This window comes from Acomys minous (assembly GCF_964271855.1).
Source record: "Acomys minous genome assembly, chromosome: 9".
NCBI classification, from domain to species: Eukaryota; Metazoa; Chordata; class Mammalia; order Rodentia; family Muridae; genus Acomys; species Acomys minous.
In genome coordinates, this window is record NC_140490.1 from 85,638,351 (window position 1) to 85,661,322 (window position 22,972).

The 22,972-nt window shown below is 38.0% G+C and overlaps 1 protein-coding gene across 1 annotated transcript; it reads right to left on the reverse strand.

Moving 5' to 3' along the window:
- Positions 1 to 1,048: 1,048 nt before the first annotated feature.
- On the reverse strand, positions 1,049 to 22,236 carry LOC311605030 (vomeronasal type-2 receptor 116-like; the record flags this gene model as incomplete). Its single annotated transcript, XM_084795331.1, has 8 exons — positions 1,049 to 1,953; positions 5,766 to 5,889; positions 10,549 to 10,773; positions 12,197 to 13,003; positions 13,634 to 13,949; positions 15,130 to 15,218; positions 17,005 to 17,077; positions 22,031 to 22,236. The coding sequence occupies 8 exons, from the start codon at positions 22,234 to 22,236 to the stop codon at positions 1,049 to 1,051; spliced, it is 2,745 nt and encodes a 914-aa protein (XP_084651457.1).
- Between the last annotated feature and the right edge of the window lie 736 nt (positions 22,237 to 22,972).

Genomic DNA, 22,972 nt, shown 5'->3' on the forward strand with positions numbered 1-22,972 from the left:
GATTGAGATCATGATTATTGTCCTTTGTATGATAATATTTTTTAATGGAAGAATTGAAGGATCTCTACAGTGCAAATTTCACACCTCAGAAGAAACAGGGACAGGAAGACGGTAAATGACTGAAAAGCATCCCATACTCATGAATTGGTAGATGTAATATTGTGAAAACAACCATCCAACCAAAAACTATTTACAAATTTGATAAACTCTCAATCGATTTTCCACATTTTTCAAAGAAACAATCATGAAATTCATATCAACCTTTGAAATACGCAGATAACAAACTAACCAAGAAAAGAAAAATGCCGGAAAGCCTTATTTGTTTGTTTATACCATTATCTGAAATTTTAGAAAGGATATAAGAAACGCTTTCAGTTTTATTTCCTAGGTTAATTTAAGAACTATAGTTGTTCATTACTTTTCAATGTTCTGCCATAAAATTTTCAAGTGACTCCATTTGGTTCTGGGCTGTTATTGCTGTGAAACTAGACAACTGCATCAACCTAATTTCTGCTTATAGTTCTTTTCGAATATTTACTTCATCTTGGTTTACTTTATTCTAACAAATGCATCTAGAAATTTACCAATTTCTTTCACAAGTTCCATCTTTCTCACGCTTTATATACAGTTACCGTATTTATATAACTTTTATTTCTTGATCCCCAACACTTCTAGTGACACCAATATTTTTCAAAATTAATGATTGTTAATAAAACCCTCACATATCTAATTTTCAGAAAATACAGAAGAAGAATGAATGATCTTGAGAGCCAAAAACTGAGGGAGCTTGCTGTGATAATATTTCTTCTAGGAATAGTAGATGATATACCATAATTTCTCACCCACATGACCCCCCCCAAAATGTGACCTAATCAAAGAAGCTACCAACAAACTTGGTAAACTACACAGGAAAACGGTGTGAAGGCCTCAAGCTTATATGAAGAACCACAGGCAACTGATTAAATCTGAAAATGGAAAAGGGCTCTTCCACAGGGAAAGGAACAAAAATATTGTAAATATAATCTAAAATGTAAAAAACTACCAAATTTCAATTAAGTGATTTATCCCTATATTTTTGACAAGAATATGAATCTGGTCTTATCAAAATAACATAACACTTTGGGAAGAAGATGCACCCTAACAGCCCTGCACTGGAAGCCAAGATGGAGAAGACCTCCACAGCCACCATGACCTTCCCCTTAGTGCTATGGTAGACAGGAAGAAAGGTGACCCAGACACTGCAGAACACCAGCATGCTGAAGGTCAGGAATTTGGCTTCATTGAACCTGTCAGGCAAATTTCTGGCCAAGAAAGCCACGGTGAAGCTTCCCAGAGCCAAGAAGCCCAAGTATCCCAGGACAAGGTGGAATGCAATGGCTGAGCCCTTGTTGCACACAATGATGATCAGCCCATGTTCAGAGTGTGTATCTGTGTCAATGAAGGGTGGTGACGTCACCATCCAGATTCCACAGAGAACAAGTTGGACAAAGGTACAGATGGGAATGACAAAGTTAGGTGCCCCTGATACCAGCATCCATTTCATTCTTCCTCCTGGAGTAGTCAGCTTGAAGGCCAGGATCACAGTAATTGTCTTGGCCAACACAGTGGACAAGGCCACTGTGAAAAAGACTCCAAATGTGATTTGCTGTAGGATACAGGTGCCTATGTTGGGATGCCCAATGAAGAGCAAGGAGCAGAGGAAACAGGATGTGAGAGAGATCAATAGGATGTAGCTTAGAATGCAGTTATTGGCTTTCACAATGGGTGTGTCATGATGTTCCACAAAAGTACCAAGTACAAGGGATGTGAGGATAGAGAAACACACGGACATGCAGGCCAGAGCCATCCCCAGTGGGTCCTCAAAAGCCAGAAAGGACACACGTCTTTGCAGGCAGTGTGTGTGCTCTGTGTTGGCATACTGGTCATCTGGACAGCTCATACACTGCTCCACATCTGCAGAGATCATTAACAACAAACCATAATAAAATTTCATCATTATATACATAATAATTTAGTATCTGCATTAATCAGAGGAATCCACAGTAAACAATTTGTTGTTAAGCAACAGTTTTTATCTTGTCTATTAGAGGAAGCAGGGACATCAGGATGCTCCACAGCATGCATCCCTGCTGGTGGAACATACCACCTTCATGATAAAGGGAGAAGAAAAGTTACTTATTGTTATGTATAACTTTCACATTATTAAAAGTTTATAAAAATAAGAAAAATACTTTGTCAGTGCCTTATACATAGTAATATAAAATATCTAATATTAGTTAATTACTCAAAACTTAAATATACTATGTACAAATCTGTGGACTTCATTTGTGGCAGTTTGGGTGAAAATGGCCAAGTATATCAGAGATCTGACTGCTCGGTTACTAGGGAGTAGCACTATTTGAAATGATCAGGTTATATGTTCTTGTTGAAGTTAGTTTGACCCAGTTGGAGTAGGTATGTTGAGCTAGAGAAATTATGTCTGATGATAGTCTTAGGGATTTTAAAAGCTCCAGCCACCCCCAGTGTCTCTCTCTTCCTCTTGTCTGAGGATCTGTATGTAGGATACTCCATCACTTCTCTGGAACCATGCATGGCTTCACACTGCAGTACTCCCTCACACTATGATATGAGACAGTGTCTGAAAATGTATTCAAGCCCCATTAAATGCTTCCTATCATAATGGCTGTCATAGTCAATATATTGCTATGACAAGCCTGACCATGCTGCTTGTTGGGAAAATGTGAATTTTCGAACTTTAGATTAGGAAAACAGTTGATTGTTTTAAGTGAGAATTAATAGGCAATACTAAGGGAAGCATAGAAGATCATACTTAGGAATATTTTAACTATGTAGGCCAAACTCAAAAAGTTTTAGAGGGGAAAAATATTTGTGGATGGCCTAGAGACTTTTAATATTTTGACTTTTACCCTTTCTATAAAAAATCTGCCTGCATTTAAATTGAATAGTTTTTGATGAAATGTTTTGCCAGAGAAAATGCTAAGATAGTCTAGTTTTGACTATCTCATAAGGTTATTAGTGGTCACTCATATAGAACAATAGAGAAAAGGAGCTAGGACAGCAAGGAAAAATTCAAAATCTATAGTTTAAGGAGAAAAAGAGCACTCGGTGTATAGAGGAGCTAATTCCAGAGCACAAGGCAATGAAAAAGTTAAAGAAAATCCTGAGCTAAGTGAAATCAATGGACTGGCAAGCTCAGAGCAAGACCCACTGAGCTAAGCTTCCAGTGTGTGAAAGGAATGGGATGAGAAACTTAACCCATGGAAGATGTCATCCAAAATAGAAAGTTGCTGAAAATGTCTTTAAACAATGGGCCAAGTTTTATTTCCAATCAACAGAAAGCCTTGGAAGCTTTAGCCACATGGTTCTGGCTTTAGAATAAGAGATAGAAGTAAAAGATTCTGAAATCTCCCTCCATAACTATGGAAAGCCACTAAACCAGGTATTTGTCAGATATCTCAGTGTGTACAGGCTACCGGGTAAAGCTATGGATGTAAATACTGGGTTTTATTAGAGTTCCCAGAATTTTTGGAAATTTCAGAGTCATGAGTGACCTGCCAAGGAAAGCTGAAGACAGGGCTTCAAACTACCCCAAGACAGAAGTTTGTTGCAGTCAACAAAAATGGAAGAAGTTGGGAATGTGAAGAGTGCCTTGACATCCCACATGGAGATGCAGAATTTGGAGTTCTCTCGGCTGAATTTGGGTCTGTCTTTGGATTCCACAATGTGTCTTCACTTTGCTTTGGCTCATCCCTTTTGAAATGGTAGTAATGTGTTCATTGTCCTAGTATCTTGGCAGTATGGAAGTAATGATATGCTTTATTATTTTGCTTTACAAGCGGTTACAGTTAAGAGATTGCCATGAGTCTCAAAAAAGACTGTAAACTTTTGCAATTTAAGCAGTGTTGAAAGTGTGAGAGATCATGAGTAGTTTTGAAGTTGGACTAACTGTTTCTGTGTTAAGATGTGGCTTCAGGCTTGTGGGACCAAAAAAGTGGTATATGGTGATTTGAAAAATTATAGCTCTCGTAGGCTTAAGATATCTCTGCTTGATCAATAGTGAGTAGCACTATTGGAAATGATTACTAGATGTTGCCTTGTGGTAGTAGATGCAGCCTTGTTTCAGATAGTGTGTCACTGGGAGTGGGGCTTTTTGATGTTAAGATCTCAAGCAGTCCCAGTGCCTGGCTCTCTGTTCCTGCTGCCTAAGTATCTGGCTATAGAACATTCTCCAGAACCATATCTGCCTGTGTGCAGTCATGTTCCCTGCTATCACAATAATAGACTAAGCATCTGAAAGTGTAAGCAAGCCCCAATTCAATGCTTTCTTTTAAAGGAATTATCATGTTCATTGTGTCTCTTCACAACAATAAATCACTGACTAAGAAAGACACCATGTCTAGATTAAAAAGCCAGCCAATACAATGCATTGTGCACATTGCCTCATACCCTTGGCCTGTATCTCCATATAGCAAAAGGATATATAATGTCTAATGCACATACCGTTTGCATAAAGCAATATTTCCAATAAAGAAGCCTTACATCTCATGTAACAAAGTCCACTTCAGCTTAAGTTCATCACTTCAACAATTAACATACAGATTTGGAAAAACGACATTTGCTTTTCAAACTAATATCTATTCCTATGATGTCTGATATATGGACTTCTCTATGTTAATATATACTTTTGTTCTCGTCACTACTCATATATTAGGAGCAAAAATCCAAACTACTCATTTATTTTGTATATCACAGCATAAAAATATAAATTGTTATTAAACATTTTATTTAACATTGCTGCATATATATATATATATATATATATATATATATATATATGTATGTGTATATCTTGCTTTATTCTGCCTCTCTAGGACATTTGCTATCAACTTGCGGATAGAGGGGATATATAGTAGTGATTCAAGTGATGGTTTTGGGAGGTGCTGAAATTGAAGGGGAAGTAATAATCTTTCAATTAAAAGATATTTAAATAGGATAAAACCATGTGTGTATGAGATACACATAAATGTGTATCCATGGTTGCATGTGTAATTTTTTCATGTCAAAAAGAGAAAACATGCCTCTTTGCATGTATTTGCTGTTCAGAAGACACTCATCAGCCATGTTTCTTTACTGTCTATTCACTGTGGTAAAGTCCTTTTTATTCCCAACTATACGTTCCAAGCTAAATATCATGCAATGTTATGCATATTTTGGATCCTTCCTTCATATCTCAGCAGCACTGATTACTGAGGAAATCTACCACATCTTTGCGTCCATCTGGGAATGTGCCCTCCTGCCCTAATTCTTGTACAGCAACTGCTCCATCCTATGAGCTGTTCCCTAAGAGCTTAAATACATTTTATTGCACAACAACAAGATTATGAGCTGGGTGCTAGGACAACAAGACGACATGGACTGGTCATGTAAATTTAATTCAGACAAAAAAATCAAAGACTATTAGACATATGCAAAGCAGTACTGTGTGCAAATTTTTCTGGTAGAATACTAGTTACAAACCTTTTATTAAACACTTTCTGGAAAATATATAAGACATGTAGCCATCATAATGTGTGGTTTAAAAAAGGCAGTGCATGCTCATTCCATGATGCATAACATGCTTGATATCAGTACAATGATAACACGTATTTTATGTCTTCAGTTTCCTTTCATGCCCTGTCAAAGTCTTAGTTTGGATAAAAGAAGACATTCAATTTCAGCAATTTCTTCTGCACACAATTACATACCTGTCTCATTAGACACTTCATTCTCTAGGCACGGGACACAATCAAAGCAGCATTCCACTGTTTGTTCCTGATGTAATTTCCTGAATCCAGGAGTGCATGTCACACTGCATGTAGAAGTGGGAACCTAAGGCAGATGGAATAAGAATTGGTAACAGAGGTGGGTTATATATATTCTCCTGTTATCCTGTATTATCTTACTCAAGCATTTGAGCATGTCATCTAAGCCTGTAATGAAATTGAAGGCCATAAAATAGGCCATTAGGTAGCATTCTATGTGTCAATGTATGGGTAAGAAATTAAGATTTCTTTCTTCCAAAATGCAGGAAAGAGCCTAGGTCTCATTGGCACAGGAGACAACATCCTGAATGGAAAGCCAACAGACCAGGCTCTAAGATCAAAAATTAACAAATGGGACATCAGGAAACTGAAATGTTTATGTAAGGCAAAGACACTGTGAGCAGAACAAAGTGACAGACCACATATTAGGAAAAGATCTTTACCAATCCTGCAACCAACAAAGGGCCAATATATAAAATATATAAAGAACTCAAGAAAGCAAACACCTCCAAGCCAAATAATCCAAGTAAAAATGGGGGAGAGAACTAAACAGAGAAGGCCCAACAGAGGAATATCGAATGGCTGAGAAACATTTAAAGAGATGCTTAATGTTACTAGTCATCAGGGAAATGCAAATCAAAACGACTTGAAAATTCCATCTTACACCTGTCTGAAGGTGAAGATCAATAACTCAAGTGACAACACATGCTGGTGAGGATGTGGATAAAGTGGAAGACTCCTCCACTGATGATGTGAGTGCAAACTTGTGCAGCGACTCTGAAAATGAATAGTGTGCTTTCTTGGAAAATTGCGAATAGTTCTACTCAAAGATCCAGCTGTACCACTGCTGGGCATATACACCAAATGATGCTCCACCATACAACAAGGACATTTGCTCAACTACGTTCATAGGAGCTTTATTTGTAATAGCCAGGATCTAGAAATGACCTAGATGTCACTCAACCGAAGAATGGATAAAGAAACTGTGGTTCATCTACACAATGGAATACTACTCATCTTAAAAACATGGACATCTTGAAGTTTGCAAGCAAAATGATGGAACTAGAAATGATCATCCTAAATGAGATAACTGAGACCCGAAAAGACACTATATATGTCCTCTGAGAGACTCCACAAGGTGGAAGATAGGGACAATTACTGAGAATTGAAGTTGGACACTGGGCAGAGTGCTGAGAGTGTAGCTAAGCATGGGGGGATGCAAAGCCTTGGAGGGAGCAGCAGCTCCAAAGGGAGACCAACAAAGCCTGTGCATGGAGGCACAGGGGGTTCTCCACAAACTGATGATCCAGTCAGCGACAACACTTGCAAAGAACCAAGAACCCTTTTTCGAACATAGCCAATAAGATCCTTCACATGGGAAGATGGGGAAACTGCTGCTAAACCTCTGCTATACACTCAGGGGCCCACTACTTTGCCTCTGCCCCTTAGCAAGATTTCATAGTGGGCACACAGTGGAAGGGGATGCAGACTACCCTCGTGATAGGCTGTTCCCAAAGGTCTAGAACAGGAGAATGAGCAGAAGATGGAGGTAGAGTGCCAATGGGAAGACAAGAAGGAGAGGATAACAAGTGGGAGGTATAATGAATAAATTATAATAAATAAAATATACACTTAAAATCTGAACAGAGAAGATGGTTACTGCAGAGACAGAGAAACAAATCAAGAACCATGAATGGTGAGGATCTACACACTCTGCTCAGTTATAGTACATAGACAGCACAGTCTCCTTCTGGGTCCCACAATATGGGTATTATGAAACACCTCCGATATGGACTGGGACCTTGTAATGCTGGTCACTTCTGCCCTGGCAGCATGGCCTTGGCAAGCCACAGAGGAAAATGTTACGTGTAGCACAGGGAACACTGGATAAACTGAGTTCAGACTTTAGGAGAAGGGAGCTCCTCTTTCTAAGGACTAGGGGAGGGATGGTAAGGGGGACAGGATTGGGAAGTGTTAAGGGAGGGGGCTGCAATCTGGATGTAAAGGATTCAAAGGAATTCAAACTTTTAATCCCACTACATGGGAATAGCTCTGAGGCTGGCTGAGATACTAATGCAAATGCATAGACAAGGCTTCATACTGGTCACAGATCCTCTGAGACATTTTACTAGAGGCCACTCTTTGTAGACCATGAAGGAAGATTGTCAGATGTCTTACTTCTGCTCATACAATGAGCAGAGAATCAGCCTTAATAGATCTGTGCATCCTACACATCTCATACTATTACAGTGTTAGAACTGTGTAATGCTTGTGAGAAATTATGTTTTCAGAAAAAAAGAACCGGACACTGATACTGGATCAAACCTGACAGAATTCATGTCTCATAGCAGGCTGCATGCTGACATCCTGCATGCCCCTTGTTCCAGCCCCAGCACCTCAGTTGCTCTTACCCATCAGAACTGCACAGTGCGTTAGAACACTTCTGATGCCAATTCATCCAGCATTTCAGTCTGTCCCTTACAGGACTCCTACTAAGCCTGGAATCTCTCAACATTTAGAAACTGGACCACAAATGCAATCCCTGGCTTGCTTAACTATTTTCACTGATTCTTGCATGCCCCTTCTAAGGTATTATTTGCCCCAAATCAGCCTGAAGAAACCTTAAGAGAATGACATCCCATTTCCTCTAAGGGGGGTTGGGTAGGTTTCTGTTTGTCCTTTTGGTCTACAGATGCTTATTTTCATTGGGGGTTGGTTATAAGTTATTATTGGTCTTATACAGAAAGAAAACTATTTTGGACTTAGGGGGATCTCTCCTTTCCTTTTTCTTTCATAGGTAAAGAGATAGGAGCTGAAGAGAAAGAAAGGGGGATATAGAACTAGAGAGGGAGGATAGAACAAAAGGTAGATAATTGAACCTACTCTTTACTTCAGGGCCTTGTTACTCACAAAGAAGGTTATTTTTAATTCACAAATATAGAATTTTGTATATTGATGCAAATCATGGCCATGTCAAATACTAGTCTAATTCTATCTCAAAAATATATATCCTAGGACTAACAGATAGATATGATTCTATAGATATATAATTTAAAATAGTTAAATAAAGTCTTCAAAAGTCTCAAAGACCTACAGAATATGACATTAGTTTTTTGTTGTTGTTTTGTTTTCTGTTTTCTTTTGTTTTGTTTTGTTTTATTCTTTCACTTTTGGTTTGGTTTGGTTTGGGGGGGGGTCTTATTTTCTTTTTTGTTTTCCAGACTGGGTATCTCCGTGTAGCCTTGGCTGTCCTGGACTCACTTTGTGGACCACGCTGGCCTCAAAGTCACAGCAATCCACCTGCATCTGCCTCCCAAGTACTGAAATTAAAGGCATGTGCCACTATGCCTGGCCAGAATATGACATTTAAAGGTGTTTTTATTCTTCTAAACATTCTTTGACAAGACAAGTTAACTCATGGCAGCACTGACTTGAACTCAAAAAAGATGATCAACATCAAAGAGCCTGTTTATGGAGTTGGCTTCAAAGGCAGCAAACAAGCCTCTGGCAAAATGCCCTTGCTTTTTGTCATGGACAGAATTCTGCCAAAAAAAATGGGCAAGTTTACATGCAGGCAGATTAGATGACTGAACTGTGCCATAACAGGTAAGCAAGTCCTCAATAGTTTCTGCCTCGCAAATATGTCTGGCAGAAATATTGGGCTAGAAGGCCAAAGATGATGCTCCAACATTATAAAGAGTGTTGAGTGATTATTCAGGTAGTAAATTGTCTCATTCACTTTTTCATTGTAGATGTTGCTAACATGTACTTCTGGTTCACTCAGGCATTTAAATTTTATTCCTTCTCAAGACTCTGATAGGGGTTGTAGATCAGATAGTTTAGTCTTACAATCAAGTTTAGTTGGTTAGTTGAGAAGATATTTTTAGATCAAGACAGATGATTTAAATTAAAAGAGATGAGGTATGATAGATATTGATTTTTCATTCACAAATTTATACTACACAAGATAAGAAAGATGTTTACTCCAAGCTTGACAAATACAAACAGCCAAATCACTGTGAATGTAACATTTATATAACTCAAGATTATCTCATGGTTCTTCCTGCTGTATGTAGTTTACTTTATTCATACGTAATAATATAAATATGGTAAAAAAAAGAAACATAATAAAATAATTTTTAAAATACTTTTTTTCTTCCTACATTGATCCTCCAGGAATACTTAAGTGGATTAAATAGCTTTTGAAGGGATTATAGAACAATGAGTTGGGTAGAGGAACACACATGATGGAACAGTAAAAAGTTATAGGATGAACATGAACAAATCACATTTTTAGAGCACCCTCATAGACTTGAAAGTTTTTAAACTTATAATGAAAGGCTACAATACATAGAAATGTTTCTGTAAACAGTTATATGACATTGTTGATTACGCTATAACAGTTTACATGTATAATCTCAAAACTTTATGGTTTAAACCTCATCACATGATTTTAACAGTTTAAACATTTATTATTCTTCTAATTTTGTGTATATGTTTCTACAGTATATGTGAAGTGGAAGTCATATTAGGTGTCCAGGGAAACCAGAGGCAAATATATCCATGACCTGCATTTATAGAAAATTGTGAGTCATCAAACATGGATGTTGAGAACTGTGCTTGAGTCCTTTGCAAGAAGAGCAATTGTTCTTAACTCGGCCATCATTCCAATGACACAATACTTTATAAAGTAAAAGTATGGATAAGTAAAGGTGTGTGTACATACCAGTGTTCCTCCCATGGACCACTCCAAGTCTTCAGATATATGCAGCTGTTGGCTTTGTGGGAAATAAGGGGAATAGTCTCCTATTTTCACTTTTAATCCAAACCCTTGTGGAAAATTCCAAATGTTGAAAATGTCATAATCTGCGCACAGTGTTTTTCTCCAATTCATGTTCACTAGCTCTCCAACAGGGTTAGTAAATACAATGTTCTTCAGAAAAGAAGCTACCTAAAGGAGATGCATCATTAAGTAGTTACATATACCTACCCAGGAAGGCCAAGTGACGTTGTGAATATTCAACAATTTCCAATATAGCCCAGAAAAGACATTTATATTGATGGTTACCTATCCAGTGAAAAGCAAGATATCTCATAGGTAATTACATTATATTATACTTCATTTCTATGTTTTATGATGCAAAATGTCAGAAAAATGCTTACCAAATATTGAGTAACATAGTACAAGAGATTTTACATTCATTACTTGTGTGAAAACTGTCAATACACCATCTAAGTAAGTCTGGATGTTAAGAGTGTGTGTGTGTGTGTTTGTGTGTGTGTGTTGTGTTTCTGTGTGTTTGTGTGTGTGTGGAGCAAAACATTTTAAAGTAGAAGCCAAAAAATTGAGAGAATAAGAGGCCTGGAATCTGTTGAATGGAAGACAGGTAGTGAGTAAATCATGTAAATATTGTATACATATATAAGATACAAATAAATTTTTTTAAAATTTGTAGTCATTATATGTCTACATAAGTAATTGATGTTTTATAAAAATAATTATCCATGACATTGGTTGATACATGTTTGTTCTTGAGAAGTAAATTATGTTCTAATTGTCACTTGTGTACTTTATGATAGATATTTCAGTTATTATTTCTCATATTGAACTCATTTGATGAAATGTTCAGATGCATTCTCACAAAACTGACTATCTTCATACAAAAATGTTGTCATCCATTTAATGTTAATCTTGTGTTGGGGGGATGGTCTAATGTATTTTGTTGCTAATTACTACTTGCTGTCTCTGTGACCCACATTTTGATTAATAAAAAGCCATCCCACCTGGGCAAGGCAGAGGAGATGAAGGTGTGGCTAAGATTCCTGGGCTTAGGAGAAAGACAGGAATCAATCCTGAGAAGAAGAAGAGAGAGAGACCTGAAGAGGTCCCAGGAAAGGGAGAAAAAGGCTACCATGGGTTAGATGGAAGAGAAACACATGGCCGGTGTGGATGGAGATTTGTCCCAGATGCAGAACATTAACCAGTATTTGGGATAATGGATAGGAGATAGCATGATAGAAATATTTAGAAGCAGATGGCATGGTAGTGGGTAAAGTATATGATATCTTCCCCACTCCCTATTTACACTATGGGAAATAGTTTAGAGAATTGATGTCTGCCCTGCCCCAGGATAACTAAGGCTATTTTAAAATATAACAAGTATCCGTGTCATAATTGATTGCTAGCCAGGCATACTAATATGACAGATAATTTAATAACAGTTATCTTGTGTAGTATATTTATTCGCTTAAAATTTTTATATTAGAGTATTTTGAAGTCCAGAAATCCTTCTATTCAGAGAATAATACATATGATCATTTGTGGGGCTACTTTAAAATATCATAACAAGCATAATCAATGTAAGATAATTTACCTGATGACAGCCATAGAATATTCCTATGAGTTCTGCTATTTGCTGAGACTCTACTTGTTGAAGAATGACTTCATGGTAGGTGTGGGCCACAGCATAAACAGCATTATATAAATTGTAACCTTCTTCACTCAAAGCCATCATAAATTTATGCCGCGATAACCATTCCAAAGAAGTGTTGAATGAACAAGGATTCATTGTGCTATAGTTGGTACAGGAAATTGAACAGTTAAAATTATTCCACTTTTGTCTCATCTGTGAAATGTCTACTGGGTATTTGGAAGTGTTCATTGATTCCATATAATTTATAAATTTAGAAATATAACCATGGTGGTGTGCAAAAGTGACAGTCCTGTGGGAGGGGTCAAGGCGGAAGTCTTCTTTAGGTGTGATGACATCCCATTGTGAAGTGGTGACCCAGATTCTCCGTACACCTAAATATACCCATCTTCTGAAGCTGGCTTCTAGGGTAGAGTTCATTTTACCATAAATGATAACAACCTTTGCTGCGGATGTCATGATTTGTTTCTCATATATTACACCCCTTGTCACATATAACTGCATATTATCTGGGATCACATTCTCAAAAGCTAAACAGACTCCATTAATTTGCATCTCTTCTTTCAAATCTGAGAGAAACTGGATGCCCTGGTCATCATCTGAGATGATCAAACCTATCCAGGACCATGAGAAATAAAGCATCAAAGACATCATGGCCTGAGTCAAACATGTATCCTTGTGTGCTATCTGGTAGACATGGGGAAACTGGACATTGTCGTTCAGAATAGAATGATATGGTCCAATGAAAATCTGAAGGATGAAGAACAGAAGAAGCTATGTGAGGAATACGACTGGTTGGAAGTTCTTTCTTAGATATGTTGTGTTACTCACCATCCATAACTCCTATAAACGACAATAACATCACTTTCTAAAGGCGCTATATTATTCCAATAGAATTCTTAATGTTTCTCACATCCTGTATGTTCAGCCAAAGTTTTTGTGTGTTTCTCCATTCACTCATTCTTTGTAGTACAAGGAAATATTAGTGACATATAAATACCAGATGTTTTAATTCTTTTTTTTTATTAATTTATTCTTGTTATATCTCAATGGTTATCCCATCCCTTGTATCCTCCCATTCTTCCCTTCCTCCCATTTTCCCCTTATTTCCCTCCCCTATGACTGTTCTTGAGGGGGATTTCCTCCCCCTGGATACGCTCATAGGGTATCAAGTCTCTTCTCGGTAACCTGTTTTCCTTCCTCTGAGTGCCACCAGGTCTCCCCCTCCAAGGGACATGGTCAAATGTGAGGCAGGTGCTTTAATTCTTTAGAATACACAGATCAGCACACACAAACCCATGCTGCCCATTCATTCTCTGTCATAACTTAGGGTTAGCATAGATAAATTGTTACCTCTCCTTTTTAATCACACAGCCTCACCTTTGGACTTCTAGAAAAACTCGCCAGTTTTAAAGATGTAGTCCATGTTGGTCCTGTAAGTTCTACATAACATACAGTTATTCCACAGATATAATTAGGAATTATTTCAGTATTGTTTTGTAGTAAAATTTCATCAATTATTTCCAATGTTTTTAAACACATGCCATCAAGAAAGGTAAATATCAAAGACATGTTGGGTAAAAAGTAAGAGTTCTTGTTGATCTCATCAGTAGCAAAAAGCAGTACAAGAAAGAACTCATATTTCCATGTTGGTATTCTAAGAGGAGACACAAGATCATTATGGAGAATGTTATAAAAATGAAAATTTCAAATCAATTGAAGTGAATCTTTTAATATACTCACTCTAATTTTCTGTATAAAGTATATCTTACCTAATGTAAGGGAATGGAAGAAGAAATCTTCTTTTTCCTTTTTTTATTAATTTATTCTTGTTACATCTCAATGGTTATCCCATTCCTTGTATCCTCCCATTCTTCCCTCCCTCCCATTTTCCCCTTATTCCCCTCTGCTATGACTGTTCCTGAGGGGGATTTCCTCCCCCTGTATATGCTCATAGGGTATCAAGTCTCTTCTTGGTAACCTGCTGTCCTTCCTCTGAGTGCCACCAGGTCTCACCCTCCAGGGGACATGGTCAAAGGTGAGGCACCAGAGTAGGTGAGAAAGTCATATCCCACTCCCCACTCTACTGTGGTGAATGTTCTGACCAGTGGAATCGAATCGAAGACGCAGATATGAATCCACATACATATGGTCACTTGATTTTCGACAAGGAAGAAGAAATCTTTAAAGACTAAAGCATTTCAAGACTCATCAAAATAGATCATTCTCATATGAGACTATCTGGGCAAAATACATAAAGAGTTGAGCTTTTTTTATATCTGAATCCCACCCATGAACTAGAACAAATCCCTAGACATTTAATCTCCTATATGTTTGTCTTGTAATTCTCAATCTAGAGAAAAATAAAAAAAAATCATGACTTCAACAATATGTCTAAGTCATGGCACCTTATCCTGTAATGATTAAAAATATATAAAAAACAGTCATAGGGGAGGGGAATAAGGGGAAAATGGGAGGGAGGGAAGAATGGGAGGATACAAGGGATGGGATAACCATGGAGATGTAACAAGAATAAATTAATAAAGGAGAAAAAAAGAAAGAAAATGAAAAATATATATATATATATATAAAAGCATTACTCAAGATAGACTTGTGGATTGTGGACCATGTGTGGGGAGCAGAGGATCACAGAATGCCAAGCTATTTATAGGGAAGGAGGTGGGTAAGATTGGAACCAGCCCTACCCCACTGTCCATCACAGCTGATGTGCCCCTGGTTTGGAAGACAAAAGTTTTGGGAACCCTGCATTGCTCCAAATACTTGAGCAGACAGCAGGCCCTCTGGGGAACAGAGGATCTGTGCAGCAAAACCAAGTTTGAAGAGCTGAGTCCAACACAAGCCACAAATCACATTACCTGCTATCTGAATAAGACCTGTGGGACAGGTGAGAAGCTCTCAGCTTGGGTCTGTTTCCACCAACACACTGCTTATTGGTGTGGCCAACCTGGGACACAGAAAACTAACAAGAAAAGGTGAGGTGGGCACTGGCCACAACCCACATTAGCAGTCAGCTTAAGATGGCCTCTGAGTTACCCAAGCATCTTTGGTCTTGGACTTCTCTCTGTCCACCCAATAATTACCAGCCTGGCCCATCTGGATCACAGAAAGTAAACCAACAAAGGTGAGTTGGGCTTCAGACACAACACACAGTATCCACTATGCCATAGTAGCCTGAGGGGCACCAGAGTGGATGTCAGCTTGAAGCTCTCTCAACCTGCTCCTCTTCTGCCTGAGCCAACTGAGACAAAGACAGGGAATCCAGTAGAACTGAGCTGCATGCAGGCTCCAACATTCATTGTCCACCATCTGAGAAGACATCAGGGGAGCTCTAAAAAATAGCCTTCAGCTTAGGATTCTCTCTACACACTCCTAACCTGCCTGGGCAATGTAGGACACACATATAGAGTGACCCCATTGGAGTACCCTCCAGTCACACTCACAACAGAAACAACCAGATGGCTAGAGAACAGCAGAAAAATAAAAGAAACCCCACCTAACCAATTAAACCAATTAAAGGAAATGTGGATTAGAATTAAACAGAGTATTCTCAACAGAGGAATATTGATTGGCTGAGAAAAACTTAAAGGAATGCTCAACATCCATAGTAATCAGAGAAATGCAAATAAAACGACTCTGAGATTCCATATTACACCCATCAGAATGTCTAATTTCAAAAACTCAATTGACAGCATATGTTGGTGAGGATATGGAGAAAGGGGAGCACTCCTTCTTTGCTGGTGGGAATGAAAACTGTACAATCACTTTGGAAATCCATCTGGCGCTTTATCAGAAAACTCAGAATAGAGATACCTCAAGGCCCAGCTAGTCCACTCCTTAAAATATACCCAGAATATGCGCTACCACAAAACCATGGCATATTCTCAAACATGTTCATAGCAGCTTATTTGTAATAGGCAGATCCTGGAAACAACCTAGATGTTGCTCAGTCAAGAATGGATAAATAAACTGTGGTACATTTATACTATGGAATACTACTCAGCTATTAAAAAACAAGGAAATCCTGATATTTGTGTATGAAGGATGGAACCAGAAATGATCATCCTGAGTAAGTTAACGGAGACCCAGAAAGACCCACATGGTCTATACTCACTTATAATTGGATACTTGCCCAAAAGGGATATCCCATGAAAGTCTTCACTTACCAGGAGATTGGTATAGTTGTGTGGACTTCCTATTGAGACTCTAGGTGAGAGAAGTATTGAAAAATAGGGAAATAGAAGGACCCAGAGGGTCCTAGAAGCCTATAACAACATCCTGATGGGCAGATCTGCACTCAGGAGTGTCTGCTCAAACTACTGCACAAACCAAGGACAATACATGCAGTAAACATAGAACCACTACTCAGATCTAGCCAATGGACAGGACATTCTTCACAGTTGTGTGGGGAGCAGGGACTGACTCTGACATGAAATCAGGTATCCCATATTTGAACACTTCCCCTTGGTGATGAGGCCTTGTGGTGCTCAGAGAAAGGATAAGCCAGCCTACCAAGATAAGATTTGACAGGATGTGACCATACAGTGGGGGAAATGTTCCCTTCTGTCACAGACCTGGGGGAGGGGAATAGGAAGAAAGAGGGCAGGAGGGAAGAATGGGAGGATAGAAGTGAGGGGATAACAATTGAGTTGTAGTCTGTATAAATTAATTAAATAAAAAAGCATTAAAAAAGAAATTAGAGAGTTCCCATACTGTCCAATTTAAAAGCACACCTGAAAGCTGTAGAACAAAGTGAGGCGAACACAGCCAATAGGAGTAGAAAACTGGAAATCATCAAACTCAGGCCTGGAATCAATAGATTAGAAACAAAGAGGACACTACAAAGCATCAATGAAATCAAGAGCTGTTGGGGACAATGGGCCATATGGCCAATGTTCAGCCATCTTGTCCAAGTCTTCATCTTTAAGTCTCTGTTTTTTTCCAAAGATTGCCTTTCACCAGAAACTAGCTGACCCTCTTGTGGGTCAGCAGTTAGACTAAAGACAGAGAGAGATGGAGCAACCCTGTTGTGGTTTAGCAGCTAGACTAAAGCTAGATGAAGACAGAGCAAGATAACCCTGTGTGGCAGGACATTATGAGCCTGCCTGGAATTCCCTGTGTTTTGAGAAAAGCCTGCAGTTGGGTTGCTATAGCAATATACTTCTTTGCCTTCTGACTTATAAAAGCTGCTGCCTGACTAATAAAGTTTGAGAGCTTGATCAATCAGACTTGCTCACCTTCTTTGTGTCTTGCATTTTCAACAGCTGAACTTCCTCCTGAGTTTTAGTCGAACCCTGCAGGCTGGGGCAAAGAGCTGGTTCTTTGAGAAAATCAACAGATAGACAAACCCTTGACCCATCTAAGTAAAACACAGAGAGACCATATCTAAATTAACAGAATCAGAAATGAAAAGGGGACATAACAAGAGACACTGAGGAAATCCAATGAATCTGTAGGTCTTACATCAAAAGCTTATATCCCACAGAATAGAAAAACTAAAGGAAATGCACAATTTTCTTCATAAATTTCACTTACCAAAGTTAAAACAAGGTCAGGAAAAGTTTAAAAAGTCCAATAATCCCCAAAGGATAGAGAAGCCGGCATCAAAAGCCTCTAAACCACAAAATCCCCAGGGCCAAATGATTTTAGAACAGAATTCTACCAGACATTCAAAGAATATCTAAAACCAATACTCCTCAAGCAATTCAACAAAATAGGAACAGAAGAAACTTTTCCCACTAATTCTGTAAAGCCACCATCACCTGGGCCTGAGGTATAAACCACACAAAGACTTAACAAAGAAAGAAAGCCTGAAACCAATTTCACTCATGAATATTAATGCAGAATATTCTCAACATCATATGTGGGGAGAAAGCCCAAATTAGCTTAAGCGATCCTACCTAAAAGATAGTCTGGAGGTATCTCCATCCGTGACTTCAAGCTAAACTAAAGAGCTATAGTAATAGAAACTGCATGGTATTGACACAGAAACAGACTGCTTGATCAACTGAATTGAATCAAAGACCCAGAAATAAGCCCACACACCTATGGACACTTGATTTTTATTACAAAGAAGCCAAACCATACAGTGAAAAAAGGAAAGCATTTTCAACAAATGGTACTGGCCTTATTTGGAGCTTACATGTATAAAAATGCAAATAGATCTTCATTTGTCACCCTAAACAAAACCCAAGTGCAATGGGATCAACAACCTCAACATAAAACCAGGAACACTAAATCTACTAGTAAGAAAGTTAGAACCAACCTTGAACTCATTGACACAGGAGATAACTTCCTGAACAAAACACCAAAACACCAGGTTCTAAGACCAACACTTCAACATCAATAGTCTCAAATCTTCAATAAAGAGATACAGACTAAGAGAACAGATGAACAAACAGCACCCAATATGCTGCTGCATACAAGAAGCACACCTCAGCCACAAAATAGACATTACCTAAGAGTTAAGGGCTAGAAGAAAGTCTTCCAAGCAAACAAACACAAGAAACAAGCTGTAATATCTAATATCTAATGAAATAGACTTTCAACCATAATTAAATAAAAGAGATAAGGAAGGACACTTCATACTCATCAAAGGAAAACTCAATCATGATGACATCACACTTCTGAACATCTATGCCCCGACCAAGGGCACTCTTGTTTGTATAAGAAACTTTAATAAAGCTTAGACCACACATTGATTCCCACACATTAATAATGGGAGACTTCAAGAACCTGCACTCAACAAAGGATATGTCAAGGAACCAGAAGTTGAAGTGAGAAATAATGACACTAACTGAAGTCATAAATAAAATGGACCTAACAGATATCTATTCAACTTTTCAACCAAACACAAAAGATTTTACCTTCTTTTCAACACTTTATGGAACCTTATCCTAAATTGACCTTCTGATGGGTCACAAAGCAAGCCTCAACAGATGCACGAAGATTAAAATAATACCTTGAATCGTATCATACCACCATGGAATGACACACTTGGAAACTGAAAAAAAATCTCTACCCAGTGATGACTGGGTCAGAAAACATAGCACTAAGAGCCTTCAAGAAGAGATTGTAAACATCTCATACAAGCAACGTAATGGCATATCTGGAAGCCCTAGGAATAAAGAAACATTGGTCTGGGTTAGGTCCTCTGCAACATTCTGTGGTTAACTTGGAATGTTTATAGGATTCCTGCAAGTAGGAGTAGGGTTATCTCTGCTTACTCTTGACAACCTTTTTCTTATACTTGGATGCTTCATCCACCCTTGGTGTCAAGGTTTGCACCTAGTTTTGTTGCATCTTGTTCTGCCATGTTCAGTTGATATCACTGGGAGGTCTGTTCTTTTCTAAAGGAAACAGAGGAGCAGTGGATCTATGGGGAAATGGTAGGTGGAGGAAAACGGGTAGGAATTGAGGAGGGAGTGGAGGCTGTAATCAGAATTTATTGTATGGCAGAATAATGTTTAAAAAAATCAATAAACACAAAGCTGCAGAAAGTTCTGTGGAAAATAAAGAAACAAGCAGAAAACAAAAATAAAACAAAACAAAAAATGTGGAGAAACCCTACTAAAATTCTACTAATTACCATTTCTGTAGGATGAGACTCGACAGTTTACACTTGTTCTTCTGGTTTCTACTTATGCCCTAATTCACAATAGCAGTAGAAGCACTATGATCAGTCCCCACGGTATTTACACCACTTTCTAATGAGTAATTCTATTTCTAGTAAACCCTCAAGTACTTCATGGAGAAAATAGGTTCTGAGACATGCATCTTTAGGCAATTCCATCATCATCCATGTAGATTATGCTCAAAGAAACCTAAATGTTCTTTCTTACTGCACATTCAGGCTATTCTACAGAGATTATCACAGCTCTGTTCTGCATTGAACAACATGGTACACGGCCCATGATAATATATCTGTGTGCTGAGTAGTTCCAAGTCTGTCTTGTCTTTATATTCCCTTAAGTCGGCTGTAACTAAACCACCACATATCTTGTATAGTAACTTTGATTGAAACTACTTTAATTAGGCTAATGGTTACAATAATGTTCATCTTTGTTTGTATAGATTTTTTAGATGTTAAAGAGCAATAAATTAGCTACTTTGAGAAATCTTTATATCTGACTTTTATCCTTTAGACACTGGAAACTTAATTTGACCATGAAAGTGGTAAAGCATAATTCTATCTATCTCCATGATTACTACTGGAATGTTCCAACAAATTCAACTTGAGGCTGCACTTGTGAGGAAGTCTGATAAATTTTCACACAAAAATATTCATAGTACCTTTGGGATTTCTGATAGTTTCGGGAAGCTGATAACATAGAGCATAAAAGGCAAGAGGAACCTGAAAAATGAGTACACGCTTGCAGTCCAACTTCTTAGAAAGGCTGAAGCAAGATGTCTTGGGCCCAGTAGACTGTGGCCATCCTGGGAAACATGGTTGTGCTGGCTAATTTTGTGTTAATGTGACACAAGGTATGGAAGAAGGAGTCTTAATCAAGAAAGTGTCTTCATGAAATAGATTGTAGGCAAATCTAGAGAAATTTTTCTTGATTGATGATTGATGTCAGAGCCCAGCTCAAACTATGCAGTGTCACCTCTTGGCAGGTGGTTGTTGGTTAGTACAAGAGAGCTAGCTGAGCAAACAGAAAATGCAAACCCTGATGGCCTAAGCTGAAAAATAATAATATGAAGCAACCATCAGAGTTACAGGGCACACAAAGCATTGTGGCTAACAGCTGTAAAACACATTCTATAAATCCACATGAGATGCAATTGAAATGAAATGTGGCATGAGAATCAGAGACTAAAGAAAGCACAGAAAAGGTCAGTATGTAGATAAATAAAGCCCAGGCACATTCTATGTGCAAAGTTGATGAATGTCAATACTTTTTCTCTTCTCTCTATGCTATGCAGTCACTACTGTTAAGTTCTTACACTTGGCATATAAGAACTTCATGAACAAACTGAGAATACCTCCTTTTCAATGAGAAGTACATTAATTCTCCTAAAATTTCTTTAATGTTACATGTTCTCACTAATTAATATGAATATTAATCATATTAATCATATTAATCATGCTATAAATCTGTAATGAAGTATATGCACAAGTGAAACAAAGTAAAATTGTGGAGATATTGAATCTTTTTTTCCATACTTATTGTCAGTCCCAGAATGACATTAGGAATTGGTATAGATTTTTAAATCAATGTTTATGTATATTCATATGTATGTATGTAATACTGCACATATAATCATGAATATTAGTCACATACTTTTCTATGTGTGAAAATGAACCCTATTGTTAAAGGCCAATAGTACCTCTTTGTGTAGACCTTTAGGAATACATGCCAATGGAAGAATTCTTGACACTTGACACTCGAAGAGACACAGTGGTGCAGTCCCTTCACACTGAACTCATACCTGTGGTGTAGATTGTGTTTTCCTCTCAGATTTTGAGACCCTGTGCAATAACAACTTTCAACAGAAGGAGATCCATAAGGCAGAAAAGTGAAACCTGAATCTCTCACCTTATTGCTTAGTGAATTAGAATATAAGATATCCACACTACAATAAAATGCACTTGAAAATATTAAAAATAATGAACAAGGAAGAAATGTTTCTGTAGTTCTCCCAATATTACATAGGGAAGTGCAGAACAGAAACCCTCATAGTTTCTGTACACAGGAAAGATTTATAATTCATGGCATTCATGAGGGAATGAAGAAGTTAATGACTTTAATGACTTACTTAAAATTAATGATAGTGTTATAAAAATCTTCCTCTATAGACTGCGGATACGTGAAAAGAGAAAAATTACAGTCTGTCTGTAAATCTCCATCATCATCTTCACTGTGTTTTATTCTCCAAAAGCAGGTGGGTTCTGTCAAACTGCACAAGATGAGAGAGAATTTCAGAAGCAAGAAGAAAATAATAAAAGCATGCAGCCTCCTCATGTCTTCTAAAATCTAAGACTTAGCAGAGGTGAACACAGCTTCTCATGCAGACAAACATCACACAAACATAGCTCTATGTATCTCTGTTATTACTGTCACAGACTGCAGGGGGCATGTTTATATCCCCTAGTTTCCTTCTGCCCACTCTGTGCCATGCTCCCTGGATACATCTGGAAAATCTTGGCCTCGGGATCCGGATCTGAGATCTGAAATATTTTCATCAACATAGGTCAGAAAACATGTTATGAAGGACGTGTTCCCCAGCCTCAGGTGCCATGATTTCATTCACATTCATGCCATAAATGCTCTTGGGACAATAGTCTCTTGGGCAGCTTTGGTTCCCAGGCTTTGTCAATAGCCACATGCATGAAGAAACTGACAATCATTTCAGTAGATTTCATATGAACTTTCATAAAAGTTCATGAGAGGTGAGGTCATAAAGGGCCCATGCTATTGAGAGGTATTATTGAATTATGTGACAACATGTCCTGTTTTCCATGATAGGGAATGGTACCCTTAAATATAGCATCCAGCCTGAATCATATCTCCCTAGTGTGATGCTTATGTGCTAATGTATTCTAGTCACATGTGCAAAAATCACAAAACTATCTCTGTTCACTTTCCACTGGAAGACTTATTATCATGTCAGTAGCAGAAAATTTATGAAATCTAGTGACTTGACACCAGCTGAGTCCAATATCCATACAAATATAGATCTTCACCACCAAACTGAGTT